Genomic DNA, 15,424 nt, shown 5'->3' with positions numbered 1-15,424 from the left:
ATAGACACTCATTCATTCCTACCTTTGGAGGTCACCTCTTTTATTGATCAGCTCTTCAGACTTTTTCTTCTCTACCTGGTCATGCACTCTTTCAATGGGGGTTCCAACAGTTTCTTCTGACAGTGTTTGCAGCTTCATGCTTCGGAGATGCTTCATGCTCTTTTTTGTTCCTCTCTTTGGGACATTTCGTAGATTGGAGGCTTAGTCTCCTTCATCTAGTTCTTTTTCTTGTAATGGGTACCTCATCAGGCTTGACTTGCCAGGACCCATTTCTACATCCACCTAAGCTTCGCTTATGGGGGGGTGTTAGTGTAATTTTTTATTTTTCCTATTTTGCTAGGTTTTTCCTACACTTTTAATAATCTCGCTTAGGTTAATAAAGCATGTCTTATTAGGTGAATGGTTGTGAGGTGTCACCTTCCTACATGTGAGCATCCATTAGCTATCTTGGGAAGATACTTTGCTATCTTTAGTCCGATAGATGGTTGCTCCTCATTGGTTAGTGTTACCACCTCCTCCCTCTTCCTAGCCTATATAAGCATGCTACCTGGCTTGTATTTGCATCTCTAGTTTTTGCATCCTCTTAATGCTATTTTGCTTCCAGCATTTGCATTACTCTCTTGGAGACTAACTCTATGATGCTATTTTGATTTTGTATCATTTGCATTCATAGTTTAGATATTTATTCTTTGCACTAGTTTTCTGGGTTATTAATCTTATCAGATTCTAACAATTTTGGTATTAGTGTATAGTGGATAGGGAGTGTGCACAAGGTGAGGAGTAAATTGGTCGCGTTGGGGCCTAGGAATCCCAATATGGATTTTAAGATCTGAGGGAGCTCCAAGTTGAGCATGTCCAAACTCGAACAGCAGTAAACTTTCCATCCATAATGAAACTAAAGTTGTACATAGTGGGTAGGGAGTGTGCATAGGGGGAGGAGTAAATTGGTTGCGTTGGGGCAAGAGAATCTCAATATGGATTAAGATTTGAGAGAGCCCCAAGCTAAGTGTGTCCAACCTTGAGAAGCAGTAAATCTACCATCCACGTCAAAATTAAGTATGCTATTAGTGGGTAGGGAGTGTGCATAGGGGGTGTAGTAAATCGGTCGCATTGGGGCAAGAGAATCCCGATATGGATTAAAATTTAAGGGAGCTCCAAGCTGAGGGTGTCCAATGTCGAATAGCAGTAAATCTACTATCCACTATGGAATGACACATCCTATTATAGTACTAGCTATAGAAAAGTTGTTAAAAAAATATGATTCTTTTATTTCAAGACAGGGGAAAGGAGTGACATTCACAATCAAAGTGGTAAAACATTTCCTTACCCTTTTCTTATTTCAATTTGTAAGCTAGATTATAACATTTATATATGTGTCTACATCGTGTCTTCATGCATTAATATGTCTACTTCGTGTCTTCTTTGTGTCTTCTTCGTGCCTTCATGCATTTGTGTGTCTACCTCGCGTTTGCATTGTGTTGTCATGCATTTATGTGTCTACCTTGTGTCTTCATTCATATGTTCTTGTACATGGTATTATATACTAACATGTCTACTTTGCAAGTGCCTAACACATATGCAGGAAAGAGAATGAATCCAGACTATGAATTAATGAGGATCAAATCAATTGCTTGAGGACATGCAAATTCGAGAGGGGAGGACTGTGATGTCCCAATTTAGGAGTAAGTTTCAGTAAGGAATAATTCAATAAAGAAAAAAATAGTCAAAGTTCTAACAATTTTACATATATATAAATATTGATAATACACATATATATAATAATAATAATATTACATTATTATGATAATACAAATATTAATTATAACAAATAAGATAACTAATATTAAATATATTTGATATACATATATTGGATATATCTAAAATATGTATAATAATATATAATTGTTTAATACAATAATCTGATGGTACGTTTAATATAAGATTACATAATATTATTTAAATTAATAATATAATATTATAAGTCTTATTAATATTAATAATAATTTATATAATTAATATAATAATATAATATATAATCATTAAAAATAATATATAATTAATAATTACCTTATTAATATAATTAATATGAAAGGACACAACTCTATGAATACACTCATATATATACATTGAAAGGAAAAACAACAGAGAGAAATATTGCAAAAAGCATACCAAAAAAAGGGGTAAATAAATGAATGACCAGAAGGGGTCATTACAAAATTCTACTAATTTGAGATGAGTTAAGATGAACTAGTTTAACATAGTGAGTTGTAAACCAAAGAAGATGGATTGGAGATGGTCTAATAGAGATGAGAAGGGTCATATGCATATTGGTCACTTGCAGTCCTCTCATCTTCAACAAGTATGCAACCTTTGTTTTACTCTCTTGACGCCTATTCACTTGACCTCCTTTAAGAGATCACAACGAGATGTTCAAACTTAAATTCCATTAGACCCTTTCAATCTTTTGACAATACTTTATTCTACGTTCTTCATTATGTTAGACATGAAGCTCATTAGATTGAAAAGCACAAGAAAAATATCTTAAGTGTGTTGCAAATGGTTGTCATTGATGCCTTGAAGCAGAAAGATATGAACATTGTCATGGAATGCAAAAGGAATGGTTATTCGTCGACACATCTAAAGATAAATTGGATTAGCTGTTTGAAGAATCAAATGCTAGAATTTGAGTGTAATGTCTGTAATTTTAATAAAATACTTCAAATTATTAATGGTCTTAAAATTTAAATAATATTAAAATGTACCTTTAATTATTTAATAAAGGGGCCCCATTTTTATTAATTATTCCTAGGTGTTTTCCGTTTCGACATTCTTTTGTAAACCCTCAGGAGTTTTCTTCAAAGGGGTGTTTAAGTGTGATATGTAGGGAGTTGTTAGTATGCGATTTGAATTATTTTTTGTACTGTGAATTCCTGTTGGAGCTCAGTATTGTTTGCCATTTCGGAATTGGAAGATATTCTACATTTCGCTATTTCGGTTTTGGTGGGACTTAACCCTCACTTGATTCTGTCTCTGTATTACTTCGTTTCAGGTTTGGCACATCTAGAGCACCATCTTTGTCTACAATTGTAAATTCAGCGATACATTGCATATATCTATGATTGCTCTTTTTTGTTGGTATTTGTCTATGGTTTCAGTAAATATCCTATTTACATGACTTAGCACTAAGTTTCAACATCACATATTTCATTATGCAATCCTTGGTGTAGGTGTATCTTCAGTTGTTAATTGTACAACTTGCAAGCTTTCTCTGTATGATCGATTTTCCTCCACCTTCATCTGCCATCCCCTCTGTACACCATCTTGCCCTCTGCCATCCCTCGGTACATCATCCCTTGGAACACCATCCCTTGGTACGTTGTCCTCCCATTTGCCATCCCTCGGTACACTATCCATCTGCTATCCCTCAGAACACCGTCTTGCCATCTGTCATCCCTTAGTATGCCATTCCTTGATATGTTGTCCCGCCATCTACCATCCCTCAGTACACCATCCATCTGCCATCCCTTGGTACGCCGCCCTACCATCTTCCATCCTTTAGCACTGCATTTGATTTTCAAAATTGGAGGTTAGAGAAATTGTGTTTTAGGAACACTAAGGAGCAAATAGTTCATATCATCATATAGTCATATTGCCTCCATCGTATGAACTAGCCACTCCCATCGTACGCACATACCAATTCCCCCTCCACTATACGGACTTCTCATTAATTCCGTATGCCTTTGTTTGGGTTTCACTTCCATACAGACAAGGCAATCTTTACTTGTTCTACCGCCGTACACGATTTCATACATTCTTTACCAGAAATCTAAGGCAAATGGTTATAGTACAGAATTGGAATTTTACATTGAGAATGCTCATTCACACAAGACATCTGTATGTTTGAGCAATCATGTTTGGGAAGCAATAATTTTATAGCACCAATTGGAAGACAATTATTTAAGACACATAATGAACAGTCAGATTATAAACGTGAGCAACATCAAACAAATATATATGTAGCAATTGTGATACAATTTAAATACTGCATCCATACAGTGACATGGGTTTGAAGAATTTCTCGACATTGTGCATCTTCATAGAGACGGTGATATCATGGACCACATTTGAGATGAAGGAAATCATAATGCATAGATAGTAATGTAAGTATTGATAACAGCCTGCATGTGAGTTGTGACTATGTTAAGAATATAGCTTCATTCGGATTGAAGCATTTGAATTTATTATGGTTATGAACATATATATGATTGTGATATTGATATATATATATATATATATATATATATATATATATAAATAAATATATATATATTATATACTTGTATATATTATTATTTACATCTATATATATATATATTCATATTGTTAAATACTTCAATATCATTATAAGTCAAACCATATTAAATATTGTTATATTCTAACATGAATCGGTAAAGGCAATCAATGTTTTAAAGGCATTGTTATCGGTTATGAAGAGTCACAATCTCATGAGAGGTTATGCCACGGGAAAGTCACACCCTCTCATGATATCGTGATCTCTTCCAAGATATATATATATTATTGCAATTGGATGACTGTTCTTACATATCGAATCAATAACCGTGGCATTCAAGAACCGTGGCATTCAAGATATGAACTACAGTCATCAGGATCATATATTTTACTAACAGTCTCTGAATGCAGCAATACTGAGATCAGAAATAATCATTATAGTTAACTTGTATACAAGGATCTGAAACTGTTCATTAGTTACTGACATTACTGAACTTAGATTTTCTCTATAACAGATCCATATTCTTTACAGACTATGGTTGCAGAGAAAATAATGTGGCAGTTAGTTACCTCATCGATTAAACTAAACAAGAACCTTCTCACTAAGCATGACAAGTCATTGTCAACGTGATTCATAGCATATATCTAGCCTCCTGGCATGGGAATCATGAAGTAGAGGATATTACTGTATACCAGCTATTTCTAGGATAGATGTCCTTTTGTTGTGGCCCGACTCCACTTGCTTCAGAGTCTCAGACATTGGGAGTTGATCATATCACGGTTTTAATGTAGATGTCAAATACATGATTTTTTGAAGTATATATGTTGGACATTTGTTTTGTAAAATCAAGTTTTAATGGTCTCATATTTCAGATAAATTGTTTATACATTGTGCACAAGTTATGATAAACTTATGTTGCTCTTCATTCCAATGGACCACTCTTTCCATTTGCACTTGAATTGTTTAATAGATGTCGTGGAGTTCAATTAGATGGACACAACATGAGATAATTTCAGGAAAGGCAATCAGATTCATCGAATTGTGCCCCAAGCATAAACATAACAAGGAATGCTATTAAGATTCAGATAAGATCAGTATATAGGTATAAAGTTCAATCAAGGTCAGCAGCCAGAGAAAGCTCATCGTGTATCAAAACAATTCAATTTAGGATGGTATTTATATCATTATCAACATCAAATACGAGGGATTCAGTGAGAATATCTCTTAGATCAGGAATTATATCAGAATTACTGTCTAAGGATAGAATTCCGGGGTTGACAGTAAATTATATATGTATTATTATAGGGATATTTGGCAGTTTCATTAATTGATTCTTCATCCTGTTACAAGCCAATGAGATAACCATGGTTAACCTTGAACAACATTGAGTTGTTATAAGAATTATCTAGGAACATTATCTATTGCATAATTGAAATTGCAGGAGACGAATTGTGAAGAACTTGTGAAATTTGTCTCCGCGATGTTGTAAAAATAGGATGGAAAAGTTTTCCTTGGTGCTGCAAATCTGTAGACTGCATTGCCAATAGGATAGCAGCTCCGCAATCGATACTGGAATTAGTATCTGCTCATGCCTGTCATAAACATTTGCTTCAAACCAGTAATCATCCCCTTGATACTGGCATCCAAGTTTTGAAATTTAATTCACAGGCACATCTCAAAAGAAAAAAAAACAGTACCATCCGATCAGTCACAAATATTATAGCTCATTATACAGAAACTGTATCATGGTATCTGCACATCACAATGCCAATACTATCATAAGAAGACTTATTTCATAGTCTTTCATATTTACATTTTTATGATGATTGGTATGAGTCATCTTTTATTCCATTAGCATGTTTGTTTACCGCATAGGTTAATTAAGAGATGCACACAGATAATGAACACGAACAGCAGAACTCTGTAGATTATTCGCATATGCCAGAACATTACATTATGCTTCATAAGATAAGACAAGATAAGATAAGATGATTTACAATGTACCCAGACGGGGTATAAATACTTTTTGTTGAACCTTCCAGAAAGGGTCCGTCGGCCACATACAATACTAATCTACCCGTCGGCTACAAAATCTTTACCGATGACATGAACCCATCGGCCCGTCAGCTACAAAATCTTTACCGACGACAACACCCTGTCGGCTACAATATTTACTGCACAGGTTAATTAAGAGATGCACACAGATAATGAACACGAACAGTAGAACTCCGTAGATTATTCGCATATGCTAGAACATTACATTATGCTTCATAAGACAAGACAAGACAAGACAAGATGATTTACAATGTACCCAGACGGGGTATAAATACTTTCCGTTGAACCTTCCAGAAGGGGTCCATCGGCCACATACAAGACTAATCTACCTGTTGGCTACAAAATCTTTACTGATGACATGAACCCGTTGGCTCGTCGGCTACAAAATCTTTACCGACGATAGCACCCTGTCGGTTACAATATTTACCATATAGGTTAATTAAGAGATGTACACAGATAATGAACACGAACAACAAAAGTCCGTAGATTATTTGCATATGCCAGAACATTACATTATGCTTCATAAGATAAGACAAGATAAGATGATTTACAATGTACTCAGATGGGGTATAAATATTTTTTGCCGAACCTTCCAAAAGGGGTCCGTTGGCCACATACAATACTAATCTACCCGTCAGCTACAAAATCTTTACCGATGACATGAACCTGTCGGTCCGTTGGCTACAAAATCTTTACCGACGACAACACCCTGTCGGCTACAATATTTACCACAGGTTAATTAAGAGATGTACATAGATAATGAACACGAACAACAGAACTCCATAGATTATTCGCATATGCCAGAACATTACATTATGCTTCATAAGATAAGACAAGATAAGATAAGATGATTTACAATGTACCCAGACGGGGTATAAATACTTTTCGCCAAACCTTCCAGAAGGGGTCCATTGGCCACATACAATACTAATCTACTCGTCGACTACAAAATCTTTACCGATGACATGAACCCGTCGCTCTGTCGGCTACAAAATCTTTACCGACGACAACACCCTGTTGGCTACAATATTTATTGACGACATCATCTCCCCCAAAAGAAAAAGTCGTCTCTAGACGACAATTACAAAATATCTGAGACAAATTAACAACCAAAATACATTAACTGACTAACTACAACAAGATAAATTTGCTTCTGTCACATCCTTTTCACATTCGTCCTGTGCCTGCACCAAACTGGTCTTCAACACTGTCACCTTAGCCAATCTGACATCTAACCCTGACAGCCATCTGTGCCGCTTTCTCTACTTCCAATTCTTGGGTACACTGAGCCAAGTGTTGCTCTATTGCCCTCAACTGGATGATCAGCTCCTCCTGAGCTCTCTATGCATCCACCAAGACAGCCTCACGTCTAACACCTACTCCAAGTGCCTCTGGTACACAGACACTCCATGCCTGCAGCAGCTCCAAGTCTTCATCAACTGGTCACACATCCCACGACTGATATCCGCAACGACTGGGGGTCTAGGGGGCAACGCCCCCGGTGGGGTCGAGGGGCAGCACTCCAAAACCCACACAAAACTGCATGGAACACACTATTTCTGTGATTTACTTTTGATTCTACACTCTTTCCGGCAACCACTGATGCTTCCCCTTCCCTTTGGCATCATTCGTTACTCATTCCGAACTGCCTCAATCTGTCGTTGTCTTTTTTTTTTATAGAAAACCTCCTGCCACCCTTCTACATCTACCGGTGCACTACAATCTTCTTCTCCCTCTCCAGTTCCTAATCATATGGAACGATTCCCTTACTGTTGCCTTAAGATCTATCCGTGGGAGATTGATTGACCGCCGAACTCAACACACCCTGCGGAGATTCTTTGATCTTCGTGTTAAAGGGACATTCCTTGGTTGAATGGCCCATGATCTGACAAATGTCGCAAAATTGGTTCTTTGGACAGGTTCCTTTAGTATGATCGTCGGTCTTACACTCCGTGCACCACAGCTCACTGTCCTTTGTCTCCCTCTGCATATTTTTAAACTCCATCATGCGGATCATGTCTTTCTATAGGGAGCAGACCTTCTTGCTACTGCCTTCATTGTCGCTGCTATCTTCTCTAGAAGGCTCATCATCATCAAAATCAGATGAGCTAGTCTTCTTCTTCTTCTTTGTCTTCTGCTCACTTTCGAGGTTTAATGCTTTATTATAGGCTTCCGTGTATGACGACGGTGACACAATTTTCATTTTCTTCCGCAGTTTTGGGTGTAGGCCTTCCATGAACCACCTTTTCTGAAGTCCGTCCGCCAGCTTATTTTTCATTTTGTTTATCAAATTTTTTAAGTTCTTGGCGTAGATGTGGACAGTTTCGTTCTTCCCTTGCTTAGTATTGAAGATCTCTGCTACAATTTCATTATCATCGCGCAACAGTTGAAATTTTGCGAGAAACTCCTTTTTAATGTTATTCCAACTGTTTAGCTTATGCGGATTTGTACTAGTAAACTAGTCAATTGCCACACCCCGTAGGGTGGCCGAAAATTGCCTCATCCAGTCGTCTTCATCAGTTATGCCATTTGCCCTCCAGATCGTTTCACATGTTTTGTAGTGTCGAATGTGATCGGTTGTACCATCGCCATTGAACTTTGGCAGTTTTTCTTTTGGTCTCGCCATCACAATTGGTTTTTGTAAACAGGTGTTGCTCGGTCCTGCAACACTGGCGTTGTTCACTCCCACACCGTGGCTTTGCACTCCCACACCGACGATTTGCAATCCCACATTGGCGGACTGTTATCCCACACCGGCGATCTGCACTCCCACACCGGCGATCTGCACTCCCACACCCGTGGACTGTTCTCCCACATCGGCGAACTGTTCTCCCACACTGGCGGTCTGCAATCCCACACCGGCGGTCTGCACTCTCACACCGGCGGACTGTTCTCCCGCACCGGTGGTCTGCACTCCCACACCGGCGGACTCAACAGCTGCGAACCTTGGTGAAGAAGGAACTTCTGAAGTTGTCGCTTGTGGAAGTGTATCCCGGATGAAGAGTTCACTCCATGCTCGTGCTCCCTCGGCACTCCGAGCCATGTGAGTCGATGCTCTTCCGTCTGGATTCTCTTCCCTCGGCGAACACAAATTCAAAAACTCCTCCCGTGCTTCTTCCATTGATTCCAACCGCTATCGAGTTTCCTCCAACAATTCTTCCGTGCTCCGGTTTTCGTCGGCAATCTTCTGGGATCTCTTTCGTCGTTTGGCTTATTGTGCCAGAATTAAATTTCCTTGCGCAGTACAGATTCCATCTTTTCCCTTGACCTTATTTCGATCCTTGTTAAGCTAATTTCGCATTAATCTTCATTCCTCCTGCCTTCCAGGTTCATAAGGCAACGGCACCAAATGTTTACCGCATAGGTTAATTAAGAGATGCACACAGATAATGAACACGAACAGCAGAACTCCGTAGATTATTCGCATATGCTAGAACATTAGATTATGCTTCATAAGATAAGACAAGATAACATAAGATGATTTACAATGTACCCAAACGGAGTATAAATACTTTCTGCCGAACCTTCCAGAAGGGGTCCGTCGGCCACATACAATACTAATCTACCCGTTGCCTACAAAATCTTTACTGATGACATGAACCCGTCGGCCCATCGGCTACAAAATCTTTACCGATGACAATACCCTGTTGGCTACAATATTTACCGACGACAATGTCAATATATGCTGGGTACATTACAGGCTTCTTTAATAAGAGCAATTAAGCATAACAGAGGGAAGCAATTTAAATAACAGGGAGTCATGTCTTCTTGTATGGATGTCTATTTTCAAAGAGATATATCTCTTCATAAAGTTATGAAAGAAATGAAGATGTGAGAAGAGGTATTTATAAAGATAATAGAATACCATATGAAGCAAGAGCAGATTTATAAGTCGTGATATAAAGAGGATCCATAGAAGAGAATGTGAAGTGAAAGGAAAATGTTGAAGTGAGAAATGCGTTAAGAATACAAGGGATAAGATATATACACCACCAAGCATGAAGAGGCAGATGGTGTGAGAAATAGAGTTATAACAGATCTGTACAGAAAAAAGAGACATTAATACCTATTTATTAAAGAAAAGATATTAATGGAAATATGATATTACTAAGAGACAATAATTTGTAAATAATGTGCAAAAACCGTTGAAGGCAGTAAAATCATAACTAAGGATAATATAGAAGTGTTTCAAACAATAAATCAGTTTGGGATGAAAATTGATGACTTTCGGGAAATGAATTGTTTAATGAAGAGAGGTATCATTTAATTTGATGGTGAAGATATAAAATAAGTTAGTGGTATGTAAATAATATGATGTAGAGGAAGGTGGAGAAGTGTAGGACCCCACAGAGATAAAAGAACCTTACCCTCATATGGAAAGGCTCTGTCTAGTTATAAACTTTGCTAGTTTTGATAGAAGTATTTTGACAAACATTACAAATGAATGAATTTTCTTAGTATAGAATTGATGAATACTATTGTGACAGACTTTACAAATGATTACATTATGTTAGTGTAGAACTTTGTTAATTTTGAAAGATGCAATCTTTATATACCTTACAAATGATTGAGTCATGCTAGCAAGGAGTTGATTTTACAGCAGAGTAAAATTTTAATTTAAGATTATGAAATCTTGTGTATTTGACAATGGGTCTATATGTTCAATTTTGATATGCATATGATGAATTTGTTATTTTAAACTCTAATGCATCGGGATGATGCATTCTTAATGGGGAAAGGATGTCACGATCCCTAAAGGTTTAACTTAGTGATTCTCATTTTTTTTGACTAGTGTGTTAATTTATTTTATTTTGTTGTTATATACTATTTTGACTTTGTTTTTCTTTTGATTTAGTTTATTCAAGTTGAACTATTTTGTGTCTTATGGTATAAACTCGACCCCTAGGTCTAGTCATTTTTTAGATATTTGTAATAATACTTTAATATAATTATTAGACAATAAAAGTAAATAACTAAGTATTGAAATAATAAAATAAATATTACAAAAATTTATAGATAACACAATGCTGTATAATTCTTGTGGAAAATAAAATTATTACATGACAAGTGTGTAAATGTGATGTTTAGATGTGGATGGTTGAATTATTTTGTGTCATTAAAATTATATTTTCTTTTTAATTAAATATTCATAAAAATTAGTCACCAAATTATAAAAAAACAAAACAAAACAATAACATAAAAATGATAATTGTTAACTAATATAATTATTTAATAATTTAAATAAACATTATGCAATATCAAGAAATTAAACACTACAAATAAGCGAATTTAAAAAATCTGTTAACCAATATAGTCATTACTTAATATAATTTTTTTAATAAACATTATGTAATATAAAAAAATTCAACACTATAAAATAAGCTGTGTAAGAATATTAGTATTATAATAAGAATAATAACATAATACTAATACATATATCCTTATAAACAAACTATTACTAGGGAAAAGTGAGTGAGTTATAGTATTGGATAATCTAAAAAAAGTACCATCTTTTTGGAGATGCTATGTTTCATATGAGTTCAAAATCAAATTAAATATATAGGGCACTGTATCAATTGCCAAACAAAATTAGAAGTGGAAATTTCAGTCATGAGAAGAGGAAAACATGTCCAGTTATGAGTGGTGAGATGATGTCAAGGGCGACTGTGTTAGTAGGAAGGAGATAGGTTTGCCGTAGGGGAAATCTGATTTAAATCCATCCACAAATGCTATTAGAAAAGGAAGCACATTATAGCACCACTTGGGGATGGAAATATATAGGGTTTGAACCATTGTTTTTCTATGGGGGGCATATATTTCAAAATATAGTTTTCCGATTGGGGTATTTTATGCAAAAAAACATTTCATGTCTAGGAGTCTTTGAGGATAGTGATGGGGACTTATTGTGAATCATAAATCACAATTGGACATAGTTAGGTAATACTTAATCACTTTCAACATATTATACGTTAAATAAATGAAAGATTCTGATGAGGTACCTATATTAGATCGGATGCCTGAAAGCTGAGGGAGGGGTATAGAACTTATAAACTCTTGCGTTAGCCTACACCTGGCCGGAAGCCTAAAAATCAAGGAAGGGTGTAGAGCTTACTTTCTACTTGCAAAGAATCCTTGGCACAACCTTGGGCAGGCTGTGAATTTCTAGCAAGTCACTCTGAACCCGAATGGTCCCGAAAAGTGCAAGTCTCTGAGCAAAGCATTCACAATTTCCTGTCCTTTACAAAATCCATTCCGAGTGGATGATCAAGATGTTAGATTATTTCCTATCTCGTATGGATAGAGGTTGGATTTGGATGATCCCCTTTAGTTGCTCAGCACAGGAGAGCCTAGATAGCTAAGTAATAACATTGTCTTACATGGACAATAGTCCTTGGGTAATCAATGGCTAACTTGAAAGAGAAAAATGAAAACAAAGATTATCCTTGACACTTTGAGTTGGCACATTATGATTCTTTTGAGATTATTTGTTATTGTTTAATTATTAGGACAGGTTGGCCCTTATAGAAGAATTGACTCTATTTACCCAAGGTTGGATAATCGATTGGTTCGCAATTTATTTTGTGAAAGTGGGTTGATGTTTGAGGCCTTGATGTTCAATATTCTTACCATATCCATAACTCATAAACACTATTGCTTTCATTTAAATAATATTTATTTCACAAGCAAATATCTCGAAGCATTCATATAACTTCATGTTGATTGATTGAAGTATTTTTGCCAACTTGAGAACTCACAAAGTTTAAATTCACCATAGAAATGCTTTGAATCAAGTGATCAGGGTTTAAATTGAAGGTTTACCTGCCTGGGTTTAACGAAGCCTAAAGTGTAGGGGAATTGAATTAGGAGGTTATTCTTGTTTGTTGGCCAGGATTGATTGAGTAAATCCTATTAGAGAATTCGCAAAGCTCTTGGATTTCCAGTTTGTGGTTTTAAGAACCAACAAGACTTTCATGGCCGCCTAGGGTTTTCACCCTTCATTTCAAGTCGAAAATTTATGCTTGTCTCTATTTTTTTGGGTACATCATTTTATGTACCTCAATTTTCGAGCCAAGAGATTCAAAATCGTACATCAGGTTCCTTCTAGGTTTTCTTGAGCTCTCTTCTAAGTGTCTTTTGATCTTTTTTGGGTCTTTTGCCAATCTATGTTGAAGTTTGTGCCTTTTCAGATATTCACGTTTTTTTCGCATCGAAAAGCTTACCATGACAACTCTTACCAATCTTCTCTTGGAAGGCAATGAACGATTCAACAAAAAGAACTACAACACGTAGAAGCAAAGAATGTTGTTGATCTTTGAGTACCGTTGCCTTGAGGCATTTGTTCTGGTACCAAGACACGTCCTACCACTGTCGATGCTAGTAAAGAGAAATTTGATGAGCGTAACTGTGAATCAATTATGTTCATTAAGCTTTTTGTTACTAATGATCAGCTGCCTCAAGTGTCGTCCGACAAGATAGCTGTAGAGATCTGGACTACAGTAAAAGATTTCCATGAGACATCAGACAAAAGTAGAGCTTTCTTTCTGAAGATTCAACTATTCTCTTTTATTATGGATGAGCATATGTCCGTATGGTAACATCTTTTGAAGATTAAGGAGATTAAAGATTAGCTTGAGGCTAGTGGCCGTACAATTAAGAAAGAGGATATGGTAGTCATTACTTTGAAAATTCTACCACATTCCTATGAGCACTTTATTGAGTCGCTGAATATTACTACAACTAATGTTGACCTCAAATTTTCAGATTTGTGCACCAAACTTTTGCAGTAGAATCGTTGGAAAAAACAGTTTTGTAACAATGCTCCTTCATCCTCCCTTGAATAAGCATTTATGACCCAATCCTTTGACAAGGTCAAAGACCCATCTTTGTCGTCAACTCAATCTTAGGATAGCTCCAAGAAGAAGAAACATCGGTGCAATTATTGCTACAAATTTGGTCATTTGATATGAGATTATAGGACTTGCATTGCTTTTGATCAACAAAATCAGGGAGGGTCTCAACCGCAAGCCAATGTTGTAGAACATACAAAGCTCACTGATCAACTCAAGTCTGCCTTTTATTCCTTTTGAGGATTCCCTTGCAGACTTTTGTTTTGAAGTTAGATTGACCATTAAGGGAGGGTGTTCAATTCAAATTTTTTTTTTTATTGTTTTTCTCTTCCTTAAATTTATTTCTATTTCTAATGGTCACTCCTCTTCTATGTTTCCTTATTCTCTCTCTATTTAGAATGGAAACCATCTCTTTCTGTCTCTCTCTTTATAATGTTTATATTTCTCTCTGCTAGTTATAGAAACATTCTTGTGTATACTTGTATATATAGATCATTTATGATATTTGTTTAATAACACATTTATTATTTTACCATAGTAAAATCAAGGTTAAAATAAGATGTTAAAACAATACCCTTCAAATTAGGGAAAAAATAAACAAAGCTTGCTAGTTTTATTGCGCTAACAAGAATGACCTTAGGTCCTTAACTACAAGGACATTTCTGAAAAATCTTGGAGTTTTCATGTGGTAGAAGAAAAGGGAATTAAGAATACAGAAATAAGAGACATTGAACTTTCAGCAGTTTGAGCCTTCTTTCCCATGGAAACAAAATGATCTTTTCGTCATATTTCCATTGGAACTATTCCTTAACAATTCCCTAATGCATTGGATATCTACTGCTAAAATCCAAAGATAAAGCAATTTTGAGTACAAATGAATTAATCAAAAAATGAGGAGATATGATTTGATATCCGACTCTAGGTGAATCTAAGTGCACCATAATTTACACGAGGTTACAATTATGACATTCTATCTAAAAGTGGATAGGATTTAAATCCAGACATTAGAACAGCAAACAAGTACTAAAGATTTAGTTTTGTCAATGGCATGCATGAAAATGTAGATGATACTAGATTCATGATGACTGTTTTCCCCATTTATCTGGCAGAACAAATCTATCTTCATTGTTGCATAAAGTACTCAATTTTAAATTTGTTATGCTATGCAGGAAGAGGACCTTGAAGTGATCTTTTCACGCTTTGGGAAAGTAGTATCGTGAGTGCATGATGA

General features: G+C 36.0%; 1 protein-coding gene across 2 annotated transcripts in view; it reads left to right on the top strand.

Moving 5' to 3' along the window:
- CYP59 (cyclophilin 59) overlaps positions 1 to 15,424 on the top strand; it is a 272,359-nt gene that overhangs the window by 141,431 nt on the left and 115,504 nt on the right. For both annotated transcript variants that reach the window (XM_089811494.1, XM_089811493.1), the window contains exon 9: positions 15,363 to 15,409. In XM_089811494.1, coding sequence (XP_089667620.1) covers positions 15,363 to 15,409 — 47 coding nt within the window. The remainder of the gene's footprint in view (positions 1 to 15,362; positions 15,410 to 15,424) is intronic.

The sequence above is a fragment of the Cupressus sempervirens genome, chromosome 11 (genome assembly GCF_028749045.1).
Source record: "Cupressus sempervirens isolate cs-2001-9-10 chromosome 11, ASM2874904v1, whole genome shotgun sequence".
Classification (NCBI taxonomy): domain Eukaryota; kingdom Viridiplantae; phylum Streptophyta; class Pinopsida; order Cupressales; family Cupressaceae; genus Cupressus; species Cupressus sempervirens.
This window is presented reverse-complemented; position numbering and strand designations above follow the sequence as displayed.